This window comes from Panthera leo, chromosome D3 (assembly GCF_018350215.1).
Source record: "Panthera leo isolate Ple1 chromosome D3, P.leo_Ple1_pat1.1, whole genome shotgun sequence".
NCBI classification, from domain to species: Eukaryota; Metazoa; Chordata; class Mammalia; order Carnivora; family Felidae; genus Panthera; species Panthera leo.
The window spans coordinates 10,660,605-10,681,190 of NC_056690.1; the positions used below are offsets into that span (position 1 = coordinate 10,660,605).

At 56.5% G+C, this 20,586-nt stretch overlaps 1 protein-coding gene across 4 annotated transcripts in view; it reads left to right on the forward strand.

Moving 5' to 3' along the window:
• The window catches only part of TPCN1 (two pore segment channel 1), a 62,314-nt gene that overhangs the window by 35,010 nt on the left and 6,718 nt on the right, over positions 1-20,586 (forward strand). For 3 of the 4 annotated variants that reach the window (XM_042911325.1, XM_042911326.1, XM_042911327.1), the window contains exons 4-21: positions 2,122-2,298; positions 2,691-2,804; positions 3,615-3,745; positions 4,618-4,706; positions 6,699-6,733; positions 7,210-7,268; positions 7,542-7,641; positions 9,568-9,684; positions 9,940-10,064; positions 10,908-10,956; positions 11,497-11,560; positions 12,774-12,818; positions 16,023-16,079; positions 16,161-16,214; positions 16,869-16,941; positions 17,904-18,011; positions 18,836-18,907; positions 19,466-19,555. In XM_042911325.1, the coding sequence (XP_042767259.1) occupies positions 2,122-2,298; positions 2,691-2,804; positions 3,615-3,745; positions 4,618-4,706; positions 6,699-6,733; positions 7,210-7,268; positions 7,542-7,641; positions 9,568-9,684; positions 9,940-10,064; positions 10,908-10,956; positions 11,497-11,560; positions 12,774-12,818; positions 16,023-16,079; positions 16,161-16,214; positions 16,869-16,941; positions 17,904-18,011; positions 18,836-18,907; positions 19,466-19,555 (1,559 nt within the window). Of the gene's footprint in view, positions 1-2,121; positions 2,299-2,690; positions 2,805-3,614; positions 3,746-4,617; positions 4,707-6,698; positions 6,734-7,209; positions 7,269-7,541; positions 7,642-9,567; positions 9,685-9,939; positions 10,065-10,907; positions 10,957-11,496; positions 11,561-12,773; positions 12,819-16,022; positions 16,080-16,160; positions 16,215-16,868; positions 16,942-17,903; positions 18,012-18,835; positions 18,908-19,190; positions 19,223-19,465; positions 19,556-20,586 lie in introns of those variants that run through there. The other variant, XM_042911328.1, reaches the window with a different exon arrangement.

The following is a 20,586-nucleotide window of genomic DNA, read 5'->3' on the forward strand; positions in this document are numbered from 1 at the left end:
GAGTGAGGCTTGCCGGCTTGCCCTCTGTCTGCCTGCTGGGATGTTTGTTCCCTTTGTCTGGCCTGCCCCTGTCGAGTCTGTGGTTTGCCTTTATTTTTTGGTAATGAAGCTAGTGATGTCTCTGGCTTCAGGGAAGTGACTCGTTCAAAGCCACCCTGCAAACCGCAGCCGAGGTCAGAGCTCCCCACCTCCCAGCTACTGGGAAGTCCCAGGACGGGCTGGGGTCTGGAGAGGTGATCTCTTACAGGCGTGGATCATCCTCCCAAACATCCATTAAACACCTCCTGTGTGTGCCAGGCATCGTGCTGGGTGAGCACTGGACCGCATCCCCGGCCTTTCCTGCTGTCCTGACACAGGCTTGGTGAGCTGAAGCGGCCTCGGGGTGGCACGGAAGCCCACCAGGCCAGAGTGCTTTCCACGCTTTCCACGCACAGCGTGCCCCTCCGGGCCCAGAGCCGCTCTTCCTCCAGCCTGGCTGCCTCTTCCGCAGGAATCACTGTGGTGTGTTAGTTTCACCTCCCCGGAATAAGGGTTGTGAGGACGGAGAGGGTGGTCTCTTCCCAGAGGAGCCGAATAGCTGGAATAGTTGAAGGTCTGACCTCATTCCAAGACAGCTGGAGAGCTTCCAGAAGGGCTCTGGGTCAGGGGGCCTGGGTGTCCCTTCCTGCTCCACGACTTTCCCCTCCAGGAAGTGAAGCCCGTGGGAAGAGTCTATGCTGAGTGTTCGTGCTGGAAGTGAAAGAGGCAGGTGCCCTCAACTCAGCACTGCTGACGTTTGGGGCTGGGTAACTCTTCGGCACGGGGGCCTCTCCTGTGCATCTTAGGATGTTTGGTGGCATCCTTGGAATTTGCACGCTGGTTGCCAGCAGCACCCCCAGGTGTGATGAACAAACGTCTCCAGGCCGGGATGGGGTGGAGGAAGCGGGGGGCGGGGCAGCGTTGCCCCTAGTTCAGAAGCACTAAAGACGACGCGTGCGGAACATTACCGGCTTTGGCTGCTGGATGGGGTGCTGATGGGGGAGAGCTGATGGGGTGGGGTGACCCTTATCGCTGTGCCCACCAATTACAGGGGGGCAGCGAAGACTCCTCCCCACAGCCACCAGAAGGCTGACCCTAACAGGGAGGGTCAGCACTGGCCCTAGGGTGTCATCTGCTTGTCACAAGTGGACGGTTCCCAGGGCCCTGCCATCAGCAGGAGGCTCATCACAATCTGGTGATTGTGCGGCTCTGTGAGCTCAGGGGCCACTGAAGCTTCTGTGCCGCGATTTTCTCGTCTGTCAAATGGGACAATGAAAGCCCCTGCCAGAGAGGGATGTGGTCAGGAGTAAAGGAGTGTCCAGGGCTCAGGTAAGGGGCTGAGCCTGGTGCCTGGCCGGGTGGGCACCTTGGTCAAGGTCAGCCCCTGTCCCATTACTGTCGGAGCTCAGGAACGAGGGCAAGGCCTGTCATTGTGGAGGAGTTAGGAAAGGAGATGAGTCAAGAAGTGAAAGAGGCAGGTGCTCTCAACTCAGCACTATACTTACTATATGTATATGTGTATATATAGAGGTAGTCTCAGGCTCCTTTTTTTCTCAATGTTAGTATCATTTATAATCATAATAACAGGTATTATCAACAGGGAGCCTATTGTATGCCAGACATCCTAAGTGCCCTACAGGAGCTCTGTGAGTAAGGACGCGTGTTATAGCCCACTGGTAGTTGAAGAAGGGGAAGAAACGTTCTCCGCATCGTCCAGGGGAGGAGCAGGGAAGCCAGGACTCAGCTGTATTTGCTTCCTTCCCCCCCGCCCCCCACCCCCGGCCCTTTACAACCCACGGGAGCTTCTGAGAGCCGGAATTTGGCCACTAAGGGGCTCACACGTGCCGCCTCTGTTCTCATTCTCTCGGGGACTCTTTATTCTTTGATTCTTCCAGGCGGTCCTGAGGAAGAAGCCAGTCTCTTGAGGGACCTGACCGGGGTGCAGTCTGGTGAAGACAATACTTTGGTCTCCCATCGGCTTCCAACCCTGGCTCGACACTTCGCTCGTTCGCCAAGGGCCCTCCTTCTCCCCCAGCCCCTGGCACCTCTTTGGTGCTGTGTCTCCTCGAGGCCCGTTTGCCCACACTGCTCTCGTTCCTTCAGGAAGGCGAGAATAATGACAAGTTCTTCACCCACCCCAAGAACGCCAAAGCGCTGGCGGCCTACCTCTTCGCACACAACCACCTCTTCTACCTGATGGAGCTGTCCACGGCCCTGCTCCTGCTGCTGCTCTCCCTGTGTGAGGCCCCCGCCGTCCCCGCGCTCCGGCTCGGCATTTACGTGAGTGTCCGCTTGGCCAGCCCGGAAGGGAACATTCTGGTAGAGCAGATGCCCCAGGTGGATTTGGAACAGAGAGGCCCGGGTGTGTGCGGGGGGCATCACAGAGGCCTCGGGAGCAGCACTGGATTGCCAGTCTTGCATGGGATCCCTGCTGGAGTGAATGCTGTCTGTGATTGGGCTTACTGGTACCTTCCAGGGGGGGTGGGGGTGGGGGGGCGCCATCTGATTGGCTCATGGAGGGCTGTGGGCCACACCTTGGTTCCAGGGGAGCAGTGCACCTGGCTGCGGTCCCGCCCACCGTCTGCAACCTCAGGGGAAAAGGTAGCCGGGTGTGACCGCCGGGAGGCCAGGGGGCTGGTGGGGCTACACCTCCTCCTGCCATCTGGTTGCAGGTCCACGCGACCCTGGAGCTGTTCGCCCTGATGGTGGTTGTCTTTGAGCTCTGCATGAAGTTGCGGTGGCTGGGCCTCCACACCTTCATCCGACACAGACGGACCATGGTCAAGGTGATGTGTCCGTGTCCGAGCGGCGTTTTCTCCCACGTCAGCTTCCGGCCTGTATCTTCAGTTCAATTCCAAATCCCCCGTGGGCCGAGCCCTGCACTCGGCACTGCAGCCCTGGGGCCCTGTCCTTGCCAAGCCTTGCCGAGCCTCGCCCCGGATGTCGTGGGGATGCTAACGGGAGCCACTGTGATTTGGCACCTAGCGTGTGCCCGGCACTGGCACAACAGCCTTTGCGGGAGATGTGTTTCTCTTCCTAATTTACACCCTGCCGGCCAGACGAGAATGGGATCTAAATCCCAAAGGCTTGGGGTTCAAACCCAGGTCTGTCTGGCCTCCAAGCCCACGCGGATCAGTAACCAGTAACATACCCCTCTCTTCCGGGCAGCGAGTAGGCATGAGTCAGAGTGCGCTTTGCCGTGTAAAAAGCATGCACGCTTGTCCAGGAGAACGTGCCCAAGGAATGGCACATCAGGATGCCCTGCAGACGTCAGGGGCCTTCCCGGTGGGAACGGGGAGGGCTGAAGGCAGAGGGTGGGCAGATGTGGCCAGGCAGAGTGGCCGATGAGCTGCTGGGAGCAGGGCTTCATTCCCCCCGGGCCATACATCTGTGCCAGCAGCCAGAGGGCTTGATTCCAGGGGCTGCTCGATGTCGGGGGGCTGGGGTGGGGGGGTGTGGGTGCTGAGAGAGAGCTGGAGAGAAGGGAAGGGCCTCTCGAGGCCAGAGTGGGCAGGATCTTGCCAGCCCTCTGTTCGTGGTGTGCAGGTGGGGGCTGGGGAAGGAGCTGATGGAGCTCTGTGCCCGTCCACCCCCAGACCTCCGTGCTGGTGGTGCAGTTCATCGAGGCCATCGTGGTGCTGGTACGGCAGACATCCCACGTGCGTGTGACCCGGGCTCTGCGCTGCATTTTCCTCGTGGACTGTCGGTACTGCGGCGGCGTCCGGCGGTAAGGCCCAGGGGACGAGACGGTCGCTATCCTGGCCTGGCCCGGACCTCTGGGCCTGTGGAGCAGGACCCAGCGAGTCAAGTAGCGATGGGATCAGTTCTGCACGCTGGGAGAACACACGCCCGCTCACTTCCTTCGAAGTGGACCCGCACAGGGCAGAAGGCGGTCCTCCACTAGGGTTTCGGTTTCCTGGCTCCGGGTCCGGGGCTCTTTCCCGTCTTATTTGCAGCCTCCTGGGGCTGGCTCCTCTCTCGGACACATTATTTGCCCAAACACAGCGGCAGTGACCTCTCAAAGCAGGCAACTGCACAAAGTCTGAGTGACTCAGCAGGCTGACCCCCTCCCCGAGCCGGGGGGCTGGACTCAAACCTGCCCACTAGCCTGGAGTTGAGCTTAGTGCTGCAGACCCCATCTGGAAAGTCTCTTGGCTGGGATGCTGAGAGAGAGCAGGCTGGGCAGTTCGTTCTTCGGGCCCGTGCTTGTTTCCAAAGCTGGAAACGAGTGTCCCAGGACTAGGTGGCCCTGAAATGACTTTGTGCGTCCTGCTCCTGGAAGCTCGGTGCCCAAGGCCATGCGCTTGGCCTTCTGCTGTTCCCCCCACTACTCACCAGGGCCCTTGCCTGCTTGGGCTCAGCAAGCAGGAGGAAGGGGCTGTGTGTGGCGTACCTGGCCCGGTTTTTCCCCGTCGCCCCCGGGCGGAAGTCCCCTGGGAAAACGCCGAGCGTGACGTCACAAACCAGGGTGCCGCGGGCCTTAGTGTGGTGTGAGTCGGGAGCCCCGGCCCCCGCCTCGCCCGTGGAGTCCCAGACAGCCCCCCACTTGGGCCCGCACCCCCTCCCCGCCTCACCCCTCCGGCCCTGCTGTCTCCCCAGCAACCTGCGACAGATCTTCCAATCTCTGCCGCCCTTCATGGACATTCTCCTGCTGCTGCTCCTCTTCATGCTTATCTTCGCCATCCTTGGTGAGTTCCCCGCGCCCCGAGGCCCTGACGGCCCCCCACCCCCACCCCCGGAGCAAATTCGTGGTAGAAGATGAACTCACTCTGACAGTTGGAGAAGTTCAGGAAGCTTTTACACGTGTGCAACACGCACGACCTTCGGCTTAGGAAATGAAGTCTTAGGAGTAAAATGCAAAGCCCCTCTGTATCTTTTCATGACCCCCGGTCCCTTCCCTCAGAGGTACCCCCCCGACCTAAGCCTACTACTGCCACACGTATCTTTCTAGCTATGCTTTATATTTCCTGAAACAGCAAGTAAGTGGTATTGCTGTGCATATCAAAATATGTTATGGGGCGCCTGGACGGCTCAGCCGGTTGGGCGGCCGACTTCGGCGCAGGTCGTGATCTCGCGGTCCGTGAGTTTGAGCCCCGCGTCGGGCTCTGGGCCGACCGCTCGGGGCTTGGAGCCCACTTCCGATTCTGTGTCTCCCTCTCTATCTGCCCCTCCCCCACTCTCCCTCTTCCCCCCCACCCCCCCACCCGCTGTCTCTCAAAATAAATGAACATTAAAAAAAAATTTAAACAAATAAACATTTTATAGAAATGGTTACATGATGTGTGTGGGGCCCCTCCTGCAAGTTGCTCTTTGGTGGTTTCTTCCGTTGTTGGGCGTTTTCACCATTACACGTCAGACTGTAGTGAACGCTCACGCATCGGCCACTGGCTCCCTCTTCGCCTCCGACCCTCCACCCGACCACCCCACTCTCTGTAGAACTTCCTTTGTGCTCCACGGGGGCTAATTACCTTGAGGGCAGAACTTTTCCCTTTTCCCACTGGGGATTTCAAGGACTCAGGGCAATAGCCCATTCCAGGAGGGAGGAAACCGAGGGTGTTCGCACCCCAGGACCCTGGGCTATATCAAGGGGGAATCTCTTTGGAATTGTCACTTGGAATTGTCCAGCCTGTGGATGAGTTTCATCTGGTCTGAAAATGTTGAGCCGACATTTGAAAATTAGATTTCTTACATGAAAATACAGATTTCTAGCCCTGAAAAAAATGGGTTTTTTAATTTAAAAAATGGAGGTATAGGGGCGCCTGGGTGGCTCAGTCGGCTAACCGGCCGACTTCGGCTCAGGTCATGATCTCGCGGTCCGTGGGTTCGAGCCCCGCGTCAGGCTCTGTGCTGACAGCTCAGAGCCTGGAGCCTGTTTCGGATTCTGTGTCTCCCTCTCTCTGACCCTCCCCTGTTCATGCTCTGTCTCTCCCTATCTCAAAAATAAATAAAACGTTAAAAAAAAATTAAAAAAAAAAATGGAGGTATAATTGACATACAACATCGTATTTGTTGTAGGCGCACAACAGAACGATTTAATATTTGTGTCTATTGTGAAAGGACCACCACAGTAAATCTAGTTACCGCCTGTCACCACACACAGTTGCAATTTTTTTTTTCTCTTCTGATGAGAACTTTTAAGATCTCCCTGAACAACTTTCAAATATACAACAGAGTGTTGTTAACTCCTCAACATGCTGGACGTCCAGTCTTTTTTTTTTTTTTTTAAGGTTATTTATTTATTAAAAAAAATTTTTTTTAATGTTTATTTATTTTGAGGGAGAGAGAGACAGAGCGCAAGCAGGGGAGGGGCAGAGAGAGGGAGACACAGAATCTAAAGCAGGCTCCAGGCTCCAAGCTGTCAGCCCAGAGCCCGAAGCGGGGCTCAAACTCACAAGCCATGAGATCGTGACCTGAGCCAAAGTCAGACGCTCAACCGACTGAGTCACCCAGGCGCCCCCATCCAGCCTCTTTAAACAGCAGACTTGATTCTTGGGCCACATATCACACCTGCTCCTTTGGACAGAGCGCGTGTTCTCCAGAGTGCTGCTGTCCCCACCACTCCCTGATGCTTTCCCTCTGCCCCCAGCACTCGTTTACATTTATTTGTGCAGTCCTTTGATGTCGGGTTTGGGACCTCTGCTCTAACCCTTTTTATCTGTGTGTCTTCTGCCCCCGTGTAGGTTTCTACTTGTTCTCCTCTAATCCTTCGGACCCCGTAAGTAGTCACCGTGTCTGTTTCTTCTTCTATTTGGGGCCTATCCCCGCAGACAAGGGGGCTGGCCTGACGCCCCAGCCACATGAGGAAGGTTTCTCAGCACGGCTTACGGCTCCTTGAGGGACGACACTTGAGCTGGTCCCTTCCTTAAGCCCTGAAAGGGAATCCCCTTTCCTTGCCTTGAGAGGCATGCTTCCAGGATCAGATCTGGAACAGATTTGGTGAAGGGACAGTGGAGGGGCGCCAAACGGATGGCGCAGACATGCGATTCTCTAGGAAAACAGTCCCACCGGTTGTCTGCTTCTGCCAGAAGCGCAGAGTTCGAGGAGGCTGGAGGCGGCTGGACTCCGCATTCGCTCACCCCCCCGCCATCCGTTAGGACTCCTTGGGAGGAGGGAGAGTGGATGGCGAGGGGAGGGGAAGGGAAGGGCGGGCACTCCAGGTGGCCCATCACAGCCTGCCTTCTCTCCCTCCAGTACTTCAACACCCTGGAGAACAGCATCGTCAGTCTCTTTGTCCTTCTGACCACAGCCAAGTGAGTCTGGGCTCTGCGTTGGCTTGGGCCCTCTGCCAGTGCCCCAGGGTCTTCTCTTTTCAGCAAGAATATCCCACACCTGAGGGCAGACAGGCGCTCGGGACACTGTGAGGGATGGGGGTGGCCCAATGAGCTCAAAGCTCGTGGACGTGGACGAGAGGAGGGGCGGGTGGGGGTGGGGCTGGCAAGGCAGAACGGAGAGATGTCCTCCGTGAGGATAGAGAAAGGGAGAAGGCAGCCGCGGGGCCCTGCGGTGATGCTCTGCAAATCCAGTTTCCCAGATGTGATGATGCCCTCCTACTCCCGGAACCCCTGGTCCTGTGTCTTCTTCATCGTCTACCTCTCCATCGAGCTGTACTTCATCATGAACCTGGTGAGTGAGCGTGCGTCGTGCCGCCGGAGCAGCCGTCCCAGCCGGCACAGCGCCGGGCACCGCGGGAACGGAGAAGTCCGGCCCGCTGTCGGCCTCCGTCCGGGATGGGGTCGCAGGCTGTGGTCAAGTGTGGTGCGGTGGCGGACGCCCTGGCGGGACTTGAGTTCAGCTGGTTCCCGGTGGGTACCCCTGGGATGATACTGCCGTGGCTCTCAGCCCTGGAGCTAGCCCTTAGGTCAGGGTGCCCTGGGGCCGTTCGTTCTCCAGCAGATGTGTGTCACAACAGCTCTAAGAGCTGGCACTAACGAGGCCTTTGCCAGGCACCGGGCAGAGTGCTCCGTACGTGAGGATTAAATGATTCTCCACAAAAATTCTGGAGGTTCTGTTATGATCCTCAGCTTGTAACTGAGGAGACTGAGGGCCAGACTGACGAAGCAACTTGCTCACAGCTGCACAGCTCGGGGTGGCCAGGTGAGCTGGTCCGATCCCAGAGATCTGCCCTTAACCGCCCCCCCTTACTGCACCCACGTGTCTGTTTCCACCCCATTGATCAGGAACCATTAGCAAAGCAATCCAGGACGCATTCTGCTAAGGAGAACGTCCAGTCCCCGCGCACCCTGGGAACTTTGGAGGTGTTTGCGGAGGCCCAGCTGGCCACCAGAAAGCCTCTTCCCATCAGCAGATGGCCCCTAGGATGAGGCCATTAGGTCCGTGTCGAGACCACACGTCAATGCCAGACTGTCGGCAGAGGCTTTTGTCAAAGCTTGTATTTATTTGTATCCTTCTGAAGAGCATTCCTCCGCTGGCCCAGGGTAGAAATGGAGAACACCTCCCCTGGGGCAGACTTAGGAAGTCTCCTAAAAACTTGAAATCCTATCTATCTTTATATGTGGTATAGTTCTTATATCCTGTGGTCGGTTTACAATCATAAAAAGATATTCTGTGTAACTGACTTGTTTTCATTTGTAATATATTTCGAGCTGTGAGAATCTAGGGCACAGGTCAGCAAACTGCAGCCTGCTGGCCAAAGCCAGCCCACCACCGATTTCTATAAATAAAGTTTTATTGGCACACAGCCATGTCCATTTGTTTGCGCATCATCTGCGGCTGATTTCGTGCCACGGCTACAGGGTTGAGTACTTTCAACAGACACCATCTGGCCTTCAGAGCCTAGAACATTTGCTATATGTCCCTCTCCAGGAAAAGTTTGCTGCCCCTCCCTTGATCTAAAGGAAGAAAAAATGGGGGACCAGTTCGAAGGGATGGAAAAGACCAGGGAGTGTCCCTCAAGATATTTTCGAGAGAAAAAGAAAGCGTTTCCAAAAAAGCTTTCTTTCAGATCTGATCCCGCCCTCCCGCTGCCCTGTGATAGTACAGACTGTGTCGTAAACATTCTAGCCCTGGAATTGGGCAGCCCGGCACTGTTGTGCCCTGGAGGGCAGGCCACCTCACTGCCCTGATTTCTGGGGCTGTGCACGAAGCCGTGACTCCCCGGGACTGGGAGGGAACAAGGGGGCGAGGGAGGACCGTCCTGTGCCGTGACGCTCCTTCTTGCTCCGAGGTTGGGGCGGACAGCGGCTCCCGGCCATCAGGCTGGGTATAGAATCCAGGGCGCCCCTCTAGCTGTTTTCCCTTAGAACACTGCCCAGCCAGGCGTGAGCTTAGGTGGAGAGAGGCGACCAGGGAAAATACAATGACGTCTTCACGTATCCCAAGAGAGGAGACTCACAAGTGGCCGCGGGTGGCTTCCTCTGCAGACGCCTGGAGACTAACTTCCCGTATCCCCGAGGGGCAGGTGGGAGGGTCCTCTCAAGCCCCCCTTTTGGGGTGGCTGGGAGAGCACCCTCTGGAGGCAGAGGACGAACTCCCCGACTCCTTCAGGCCCCGCCACGCAGGGGAGCCAGGTCCTGTGTTCTTCCCTCACAGCTTCTGGCCGTGGTGTTCGACACCTTCAATGACATTGAGAAACGCAAGTTCAAGTCCCTGCTGCTGCATAAGCGAACCGCCATCCAGCATGCCTACCGCCTGCTCATCAGCCAACGGGTACGGAGGAGTGGGGGGTGAGGCCGGGGAGGGGACCAGTCCCTGTTCTCTCTCGCTGGCCCAGAGTAGCGCCTAAGCACGGCCGGGCCGGCAGCTTTAGAAACCAAGAGTTCTGCCCCTGGGAAAACCCGAAAGAGCCAGATGCCCTGGGATCCCTCGTTGTCCTGGGTGTCCGGAGTGGCGGCCCCCAAGGGAAGGGCAGTCTGGGCTCTGTGTTTCCCTGTGTTCGCATGGCCCTCTGTCCTCTCCCTGCAGAGGCCCGCCGGCGTCTCCTACAGGCAATTTGAAGGCCTGATGCGCTTCTACAGGCCCCGGATGAGTGCCAGGGAGCGCTACCTGACTTTCAAGGCCCTGAATCAGAGCAACACATCTCTGCTCAGGTAAGAGTGGACGCCAGGTGGGGCGGGGTGTCTGGACAAGGTGTTCACACGAGGGAGCTGGGGCGGGCAAGGGCCCCAGGAGGTGGGTGGGCAAAGAAGCTTCTGAGAGACTAGTTTTCGCCACAGAGATTCTTACACACGTAGATGGCATTCGTTCATCCGGTTTCTTTTCACAAGTAACGGCAGTCCAACCCAAACCCAGTTCCAGCTGGCGTGACAAAAAAGGGAGTGTATCGTCTCGTGAAATGGTCCGGCTCTGCCACTCACTCTCGAGTCCTGAGTGAGGTGGGGTAATCCCATGTGAGCGGAGCCACAGAGCCAGGCGAGCACGCATACACACACACACACACACACACACACACACACACACACGCCCTCTGACCACGGTTCCTGGCAGAACCTCCAGAACTGGCCCTGAGATGTGTGTGGGCAGTCCTGGTCTTCCAGAATGCTGATGATCCGAACCCTTGTTTCCGGGGAAGGAAGAGGGCCAGCTGTAGAAACGCGAGCGGCTGAGCTCTGTTTGGGCTGAACGCAGTCCCAGCTGTTCCATTCAGTCCTCCACCAGAGGAGGCTCTGTCCCTGGCTATCTAAGAATCCTAGTGACTAAAGCCATCAGTAGTCAGTATAGACCAATCGGATTCAGTGGGCATGGCACCCAGAGGAAGGAAATCAGCTGCCTGCAGGTAAGGGTCCCTGGGGCACTGAGGTGCTGAAGGTCGCAGGTGTCCCGCCCCTTTAAAGGTGACCACGGGTGGACGAGGGAGTCCTGAAACTCAGTGGCAGTGGGTTCTGAATTTTTTTTTTTTTTTTTTTTTTACTTTTCCATGTGGCTTACAATAGCCTGAAGGACTTTTATGATATCTACGAGGTTGCTGCCTTGAAGTGGAAGGTGAGTGTTCGTACGAGACAGAAGACCAGAGAGGGAGCGGGGCTGATTGCTGGGGGATGGGAGGGGGGGGGCGCGCGTTGGGCGCACTGGCGGCCCGACTCCTTCCCACTGGAGCAGCTCGGCTCTCGGCCTGCCTCCCCACCCCCCAACTGCAGGGCTACAGGTGGCCATCCGTGTGCCCTTACACTTGCCCTGTAGCCTCCCTATTAAGAGCACCGAATCTCAGGTAGACCGCATTAGTTACTGTGTGACATCAGGCAAGTGTTGGAACCTTTCCAAGCCTTGTCCCACCTGGGAAATGGGATAACGATGATCCCTGCAGTTATTTCCAGCATCATATAAAAGGAAGGCACGTGCATGGTTCCATTTAAATGCTCAGTAAACTGGCTGTCTTTGTTGTCATTTAGATCCCCGAGTGTTTTCGTTCTTCCCCAAGTTAGCTGGGGAAGCAGGGAAGGAAAGCGGCGTCCTGGTCCCCCAGGGCTGGGTTCTGGTCGCCGGTCCTAACACCCTCTCTCCATGGCCCTGTCTCCTGGCCAGGCAAAGAGAAACAGGGAACACTGGTTCGATGAGCTTCCCAGGACAGCGTTCCTCATCTTCAAAGGTAGGGTTGGCCTGAATGTGACATCTCGGCAGCTGGGGACAGATGGAGGTTTCCAGAGACCACAGACGAGCATCTTAAGAGCATATTCATAAGCTGTATGTGTGTGCGTACGCGTCTGAATGTGTGTGTGTGTGTGTACAAGAGACAGTGTGGCTACCCCAGCAGGCAAATAAGTGTTGGACTAGGAAGGAAATCAGCAACTTAAAAACCAGACCAAAAGACCTTTGTGGAATAGTCACTGAAGAACATTTACAAAGTCAGACAAAATGAAAAATTTCCACCTAGAGGTAACCACTGTTCATTTTCTGATGTGTTTCCTTCTGTGTTTGGTTATTTTTCTGTGCACTTTTTAAAAAAGATATTTTTATTTAGTTATTTTGAGATCGAGGGAGCACCCGTGGGGACAGGGGCAGAGAGAAAGGGAGAGAGAATCCCAAGCAGGCTCTGCACTGCCAGCACAGAGCCCAATGCGGGGCTCGAACTCATGAACCTGTGAGATCATGACCTGAGCCGAAGTTGGACATGTAACCGCCTGAGCCACCCAGGCGCCCCTCTGTGTACTTTTTAAAAGGTAGTAGGATTCCATTATAGACTTGGTTCCCAACCCTGCCTTTTTACCAAATAATGTATTATGACCATCATCCTGACAGGATACGTAACTGGTGTATGTGATCCCTTACATCATGCTTGCATAGCATAAAATTCAAAATTTGAACATCAAAGCGCCCATATTATTGTCGCCCCTTAGTTGAGTGCCACTTTCAAAGATCCAGTGAGCTCATGGGGCATTTCTCGTGCAGAAAGGCTGAGGCCTGGGTATGGGCCATTATGAATGAGAGTAAAGGGGGTATGTTCTATTTTGTGACTTCTCCCACAGCTAGGGCTTGGGGCACAGCTGTTATCCCATATCCTGTAGAGGGTTTTCCATCCCGTGGGATGATAACCACTCAAGTGGATGAATAAATGGTCCGGGGTCAAGGCCAGCAGCAGTGAAGGCTCTGCCCTGGCTCCGGGTTGCCCGGGCTCTCCCCAGAGCAGCCGTTGCCGGTGTGGTCTTGCCTGAGCACTAGCGTGGGGTCACTGTGACAGCACCCGTTCCTTCCTCGCCCCTGGGCCTAAACACCCTGGTTGCTCACGTGTGTGAAGTGTGTGGTAGGGGAATGTGTGCTTGCACGTGAAGATTTCGCTATTAACATTTATTCTCTTCAAATAGGAATTAACATCCTTGTGAAGTCCAAGGCCTTCCAGTATTTCATGTGTAAGTGTGAAATACCACAGCTCCGGGCCCCTTCCTGCCTGAGTCTTTTACTGTTCCAGAAGGTGGAGAGGCAAGAGATTAGGCCTGCAGCCATGTTGTTGACTTTTTATTATAGCAAATTCCAAGCATGCATAAAAGCGGGGAGATGACCGTGAGCATCCACGGTCACCTGGCTTCAACAGCGGTCCCCCACGGCCAGTCTTTCTGTCCGTCTGTACCCTCCCTGTGGCTCTTCGACTCCTCCCCAGACCTGGAGATTTCGGACACAGATTTCAGGACCACAGGATGTGGTCAGTGGCTCTGCCACTTAAGTCTGTTTCAGTCTGTAGGTTTCTCTTCCATCCCTTTTTTCCCTCTTGCGACATTTAGTTGAAGAGACAGGATTGTTTGGCCCTCGGTCTTGTTTTTGTGTATTCCCCCCGTTGCTTGGTTCCTGTAACTCAGTGGTTCTATCTGGATTTGTGTTGTCCGATGTGGTGGCAACTAGCCATGTGTGGCTATTTGTATTTAAGCAACTAAAATGAAAAATTCAGTTCCCCAGCCACGGTAGCCACATTTCAAGTGCTCAGCACCACATACAGCTAATGACTACCAATTAGACAGCACAGAGAAGGAAATTTCTGTTGTCACAGGAAGTTCTCTTAGGCAGTACTAGTTGGGAGGTTTGCTTGAACTGAGACTTTCTTTTTTTTTTTTTTTTTTAATTTTTTTTTTAACGTTTACTTATTTATTTTTTTTTTTTTTAATTTTTTTTTTTTCAACGTTTATTTTATTTTTTGGGACAGAGAGAGACAGAGCATGAACGGGGGAGGGACAGAGAGAGAGGGAGACACAGAATCGGAAACAGGCTCCAGGCTCCGAGCCATCAGCCCAGAGCCTGACGCGGGGCTCGAACTCACGGACCGTGAGATCGTGACCTGGCTGAAGTCGGACGCTTAACCGACTGCGCCACCCAGGCGCCCCATAACGTTTACTTATTTTTGAGACAGGGAGAGACAGAGCATGAACGGAGGAGGGTCAGAGAGAGAGGGAGGCACAGAATCTGAAACAGGCTCCAGGCTCTGAGCAGTCAGCACAGAGCCCCACGCGGGGCTTGAACTCACAGACCGTGAGATCATGACCTGAGCCAAAGTCGGACGCTTAACCGACTGAGCCACCCAGGCGCCACTGAACTGAGACTTTCTAAGGAGCTCTGGTTCCATTTAGTGGGAAAGGGTGTTTAGAGACCACAGTTTGAAATGCTAGAAGTGCTCACTGCTTGGAGTTGGTTATCATTTCTAGGCCTTTCCATGGACAGAGGTGGGATTTTGTCTTTGAAGATAAACCGTATCCGGAGTTCCGGAGTTTCTGCTGACCTTTCTTTCTTTCTTTCTTTCTTTCTTTCTTTCTTTCTTTCTTTTTAACTTTTTAATATTAATTTTTTTATTTTTTTAAATTTACATCCAAATTAGCATATAGTGTAACAATGATTTCAGGAGTAGATTCCTTAATGCCCCTTCCCCATTTAGCCCATCCCCCCTCCCACAGCCCCTCCAGTAACCCTCAGTTTGTTCTCCATATTAAATTTTTTTTTTAATATTTATTTTTTTGAAAGAGAGAGACAGAGCACGAGTGAGGGAGGGGCAGAGAGAGAGGGAGACACAGGATCTGAAGCAGGCTCCAGGCTCTGAGCTGTCAGCACAGAGCCCGACGCGGGGCTCGAACCCACAAGCCGTGAGATCATGACCTGGGCTGGAGTCGGACACTTAACCGACTGAGCCACCCAGGCGCCCCCTGACATTTCTAATTCAAATTCAGGACTACCGTGTTTTTACTTAACTTCCTCATTCTTTCAAATCCAGATTTCCAGTCTTAAAATCTTGCTTCCCAGCACCATTCACACAATTACTCATTTGCTGTACCCCACGGTAGACTCATAACTATCTCCAGAAAATGGTATCAACACTGTCCCAACAACACAGACCCTAGTACGTCACTCCAGGGATAGACATTCAGATTATTGTGCGTCAAGGTCACAGTAGTTCCCCGCCCCCGCCCATGTGGGTGTGTCACCAACTGGAGACACATTTAGGTTTCTTTATTTCGTTTTATTTTTCATTTTCAAGGATTGCTTTTTTAAAAATACTTACTTTTGTTTTATACTTATGTAAAATATCTATGCGTTTCCAAGTCGGACCTATGAAACAAAGTATATTTAAGGACGTCTCATTTATATCCTGTCAACCCCCCCCTCAAATGGGTAACTTTTATTTTGGTTTATTCTTCCAGTTTTTAAAAACTCTAAGTAGATGCATATACGTGCCTCTCCCCGTGTCTTAAATAAACAGTCACATACTTGATACACTTTCTTCCCCACCTTTTCGGCTTTTTAAAAAATATATTCGGGAGACTGTTTCCCATTGTAATATACAGAGACGTTCCTCATTTCTTTTTAGAGTTGCTACTTCACCATTTCACGAACACGTCATAGTTGATCCCACCAGTTCCCTGTTGGTCATTTAGGTCATTTCTAGATTTTTGCCCTCACAGATAGCTCTCCCGCAAATGGCTTGCGGTAACATTGTTTTGGGTTTCGCTAGTGTCTCGCTAGAGTGGATCCCTTGAAGTGGGATTGCTATGTGAAAGATCAAATGAACGCGTAATTTTGCTAACTGGTTCCTGTAGCCTTTCTTTTATTTAAAAATTTTTTCATGTCTATTTTTGAGAGGGAGAGACAGAGAATGAGTGGGGGAGGGGCAGAGAGAGGGGGAGACCCAGGATCCGAAGCAGGCTCCAGGCTGTCAGCACAGAGCCCCCTGCGGGGCTCGAACCCACGAACCGTGAGATCCTGACCTGAGCCGAAGTCGGACGCTTAATCGACTGAGCCCCCCAGGCGCCCCTCACGCAGCCTTTCTTAAAATCTAGGGAAGAGCAAACATTTTAATACTCAAACACCTCTTACACGGACTTGGCAACAGCAGTGACCTCGAGGGTGTTTTTAGGAATCCATAGCAATTTCCTGCGCAAAACCCCTGGCTGGTGTAGCTCACGTGGTAAAAGCACGAAGCGGAGAGAAGCCCCTGTCACATGGGCGTGTGGGGCGCCGCCCGGGGCTGCCGGGGAACGGGGCCGGGGTCTGGGGTGGGGGGAGCCTACGGCTGTGAGCTAGAGATTCGCACACCCGCCTGTGCTTCCTCTGTCTGTCACGAGCCTGTCTGTTTGCAGACTTGGTGGTGGCCGTCAACGGGGTGTGGATCCTCGTGGAGACCTTCACACTGAAAGGTGAGCCCTGGCTGGGCGGCCGGCCCTCGGGTGGGCGCACCTGGTGCCTTTGAGCTTGAGCTCCCGCCTCCTGTCTTACAGGCGGGAACTTCTTCTCCAAGCACGTGCCCTGGAGTTACGTCGTCTTCCTGACGAGTAGGTTTCTGGCGGTGGCTGTGCCGAACGGCCGGGCCGGGAGGACCCTCATTTGCTTTGGCACCTCGCGGCTCTCCTCGAAAACAGGGAAGCCTGGGGAGAATGGGGCAGGAGTTGAGTCTGATCCCGTCCCACCCCCGTCCAAAGCTCTTTTGAGCTTCTCCGCCGCCCTCCCGATCCCGTCCCCATCCTGGGCGTGACTCACACTGCCTGGCCACCCGGGGCCCGCTCAGCTTCCGCCCTCGCCCCGGCCTGTGCCCCCCCCCCCCACCCCGAACAGCGACCCGCTCCCCAGCCCCTCCGTGCCCGGGGCCCCTTCTTACCCGGGGCCTCTGCCAAGGTTGTTTTGTCCACCTGGTGCCCCCCCCCCTCTGCCTGACATTCCCCCTCCTCCTCTTACGCCTGAACGTCCCTGAGCGCACTGCACCGCCCTGCCCCATTCACCTGCCCCATTCTGGGGGTTGTCTGGAGGTGGCCCCAGTTGACCAGCCTCTGGGCTGGGCCTCTCCCGGGGGGAGGGGCGGAGTGGGTGTGACGTGGCCTGTCGCAGAGGCTGGAGACCTCCAGAAGAGCCTCAGGGGGGGGACGGAGCCAAGGCAGGTGTGGGAGAGGCTGTGGTCGGGGCCGCTGCTAACTGCCTCCTTCTGTTCGCAGTCTACGGGGTGGAGCTGTTCCTGAAGGTCGCTGGCCTGGGCCCCGTTGAGTACCTGTCCTCCGGGTGGAATCTGTGAGTGCGGAGTGTGTGTCTTACCCACGTCCGCGACCAAGAGAGGCCCTCTCCCCACACACCCGCAGCACACGTTTCTGCGGTGGCAGGAGGAGGGGGCGGGGACAGGACGAGGCCTTTGTCTCCGGGTACAGCTCCGTCTGTGGCTCCGGGACACGCCAGGGTCAGGCTCTTGTCTTACTCTCTCAGGTCCCTTGGCCCGTTCCTCCGGGACGTGGCGTCTTAAGGGGCCTTAGGCTGGCTCTTCCTGAGCCATTCAGCCCCTACACCCACCCCTGACGACGAAGCTCCTGCCTCCCCCATGGAAACCACGATACCGACAGAGAAGGAGCAGCAGCCGGTTGGGGGTGGTGACGAGACCCGAGTGGCCCTTGTCCCTGTCCCCAGGGAGACCTCAGAGGCCACCTCCCGCCCACTTAAGTTGACTCGCCCGTGATATCAGGCTATCCTCACAAGGTCTCAGTCTTGACAGAGGAGTCGAGGAGGAACAGTGGTAGCGTGTGCACCATGCTGTTTTCAGGGCCTTAACACACGTATGCAGAGGACAGAGGCCCTGTCTGGGGCAGGGCTGGCCGGGCTCTAGGTGGGAATCCCGCCCTTTTCCTCCATAGCCTCACCGGGGTCAGTGGTCACCCATAGAACCCGACGTACGGCGTTAGACCAGTGCAGGACCTTGGTGGGGAGAGGGGGTGGTTCTGGGCATTTCTGATCCCTGCTGTATGTGCTATGCCTGGAGGGCTGGCCAGGCCGGCCTCAGAAACCCCCAGGCGGCAGGAAGCTGCTTCCTGAGCTGTGCGGCTGCGGGCCACTGCTGGGCACACTCTGCTCTTGCTGAGGTTGGCGGGTGGGCTCCTTGGAAGGGAGCGTTGAGAATGGGGCTGGGGAGCGGGGAGCCGTGGGAGGGAGGCAGGCTCCGGGCAGGACAGGCCCAATGGCCCGTGGCTCCTTCCTCTCCCTCCCAGGTTCGACTTCTCTGTGACCGTGTTTGCCTTCCTGGGACTGCTGGCTCTGGCCTTCAACATGGAGCCCTTTTATTTCATAGTGGTCCTGCGTCCCCTCCAGCTGCTGAGGTGACAGGGACAGGGCTGGGGCTGGGGAGAGGCGGGCAGGGGGAGGGTGGGAAAACCTTGGGACTGATCTGGGAAGTGGCCGGAAGGAGCCAGAAGGTTCGCAAGCCTGGTGTCAGACCCTCCTATGACGGCACCCGGCCCCTGTCGCCTTCCTGTGGGGATGTGCGGCCCGCCCGTCTCCTCCCGTCACCGGGACCAGTAGCCTCTGACTGTGGAGGAGAAATGTGGCCCGCGGCTTGGGTGAACCCGGCCTGTGGTGAAATCTGCTGTAGCCACGGAAACAGACATGCTCAGAGTCATAAACCAGAAGGCCATGGCCTCTGATGGTGCGAGGGGCATGACCCCATACATGGCCTTCCTGGGAGGAGAGGTGGAGGTGTGGGGGCAGCCAGGGCAGTGTCTCTAGAAGACCCTGTGGCCATGCCCCGGGGGTGGTGGCCGGGGTCAGGCGAACGTCCGTGTCCTCCCCACGCAGGGCGTCCTTCCTTTACCGATGACCCGTCCCTCGCCAGGCTCCTCTGTGGGCGTGGCTTCCGGTCCCTTCTTTCCGAGGTTTGCCACCCCGTCCCGAGCCAGGCCTTGCCCCTCACAGAGCCCCCCGGCTCCAAAAGAAAACCGCGGCAAATAGCCGTTAGCGAGAGACTGGGGGGACACGGCGGGTTCCGGGTCCCTCCGGGGAGGGCCATCCAGCCTTGGTGTCCCGGCCCCACCGCTGCCCCTTCCCAGGGCCCCGAGGGCCACCGGGCCTGGGGCAGAGAGGCGCCGGTCGAGGAGTGGGCTGCGGCCGTGCCGGCCCCTGAGCGCCACCTGCTCTCGTCCCTCAGGTTGTTCAAGCTGAAAAAGAGGTACCGCAACGTGCTGGACACCATGTTTGAGCTGCTGCCGCGCATGGCCAGGTACTGCCCCGCCTCTGGGCTCCAGGGCCAGGCGCCGTGAGGCTTGTGCCCCCGAGGGGGCGGCTGGGCGGCCGTCCGGGGGGGGGTGGATGGGGGGGCCGGGCGGGGCGGGGGGAGGCCCGGAAAGGACGGACATGCAGAGTCTGACGGGTCTCCAAGGAGCTGAGATGTTGGCCACCACGCGTCTCCCTGGCGCCACTTCTCTCCTCTGACCTGTCTGAAATATCTAGTAGGGAGGGCAGGGAGCTGTCAACTCACTTACCGCCTGTGTCTACATTCACAGGTAAGGGGTCACCTGTGAGTCTACCTTCACAGGTAAGGGGTGAATCTCTGGTGAAGGGGCATCTGTTCCTAGAGTCCTGATTCGAGCCGTTTTTGACCCCAGACCTGAATCACGAGGCCCCTTCCCTGCAGGCACTTTCCAGCTGGTGAACCTGGCTAGGGGCATGCCTGTCTGTCAGTCAGCTCAGTGGGTCTGAGGACGCCGGGGCCGCCGGAGGCGCTGGGCTCTCCTGCCTGGCCCTAAGTCGCCCTGTCCCTTCTGACCCTCCTCCCCAGCCTGGGCCTCACCCTGCTCATCTTCTACTACTCCTTCGCCATCGTGGGCATGGAATTCTTCTGCGGGATCCTCTACCCCAACTGCTGCAAGTGAGTACTCGGCGGGGCCCGGCCCTGCCAGCCCCGCAGGGAGCCTGTGTCTCTGCCAGGGGGTGGGGGGGTCGCCCAGCCAGCCCCACTGAGCAGGTCGCCCCCAGCTCAGGGGCCTCGGGCACACCTCTCCCAGCCGCGACACCCTTTCGAGGCCTGGGAATCCCTTGGCCTTGCTTTCACTGGCTCCGTTCAGCGCAGTAGCTAAGTGAGGGACCTGGGATCAGAGAGGGCTGTCTCTGAAGCAGGGACATGTGAGCAGGTGTCCCTGTCCCCAAGCAGGCCTCCGTCACCTCGCCCTTGGGGCTGAGACGGTCTTCAGGCTGCCGCAGAACCAGGAGCGGCCTGGGGCTTGGGGCCTGAGTCCCGTGGCTTCCTCCCACTTGTCTGGGGGCGGGGGGGCCTGGGCAGACACGTCATCTCCGGCAGCCTGTTGGCATGAGACAAGTGGACACCCGCAGGAAGGCCTCTGGGGACAGGGGTGGAGTGCACAGCCTCCACGACCTCTCCCTTTCTGCAAGCCACCACCTTGAAAGCATTAACTCTGGATTCGCAGTGTTCTCTTTAAAATCTGGCCCGGGAGGCCTCAAGCACAAACTCCTTCCTAAGACGCTGGCAGCCCTTCTGAGCGTCAGGCTGGGCCCAGAACCACAGGCCGATAGCAGGGGGCCCAAACTTTTTTTTTTTTTTTAGTGTTTTTACTTAGTTTTGAGACAGAGAGAGACAGAGCATGAGCAGGGGAGGGGCAGAGAGACAGGGAGACACAGAATCCAAAGCGGGCTCCAGGCTCTGAACTATCAGTGCAGAGCCCGATGCGGGGCTTGAACCCACGGACCGTGAGATCGTGACCTGAGTGAGCCAGAGTCGGACGCTCAACCGACTGAGCCACCCAGGCACCCCAGGGCCCCACACTTTATGGTGCCCCCGTCACCAGGGCACTGCCTGCTGAACAAGTTCCCTGGGGGCCCCGGGACCAGACGTGTAGAATTTCTGGCATGAATGTTAACTGATCAGCCATAAAGGACCGGAAG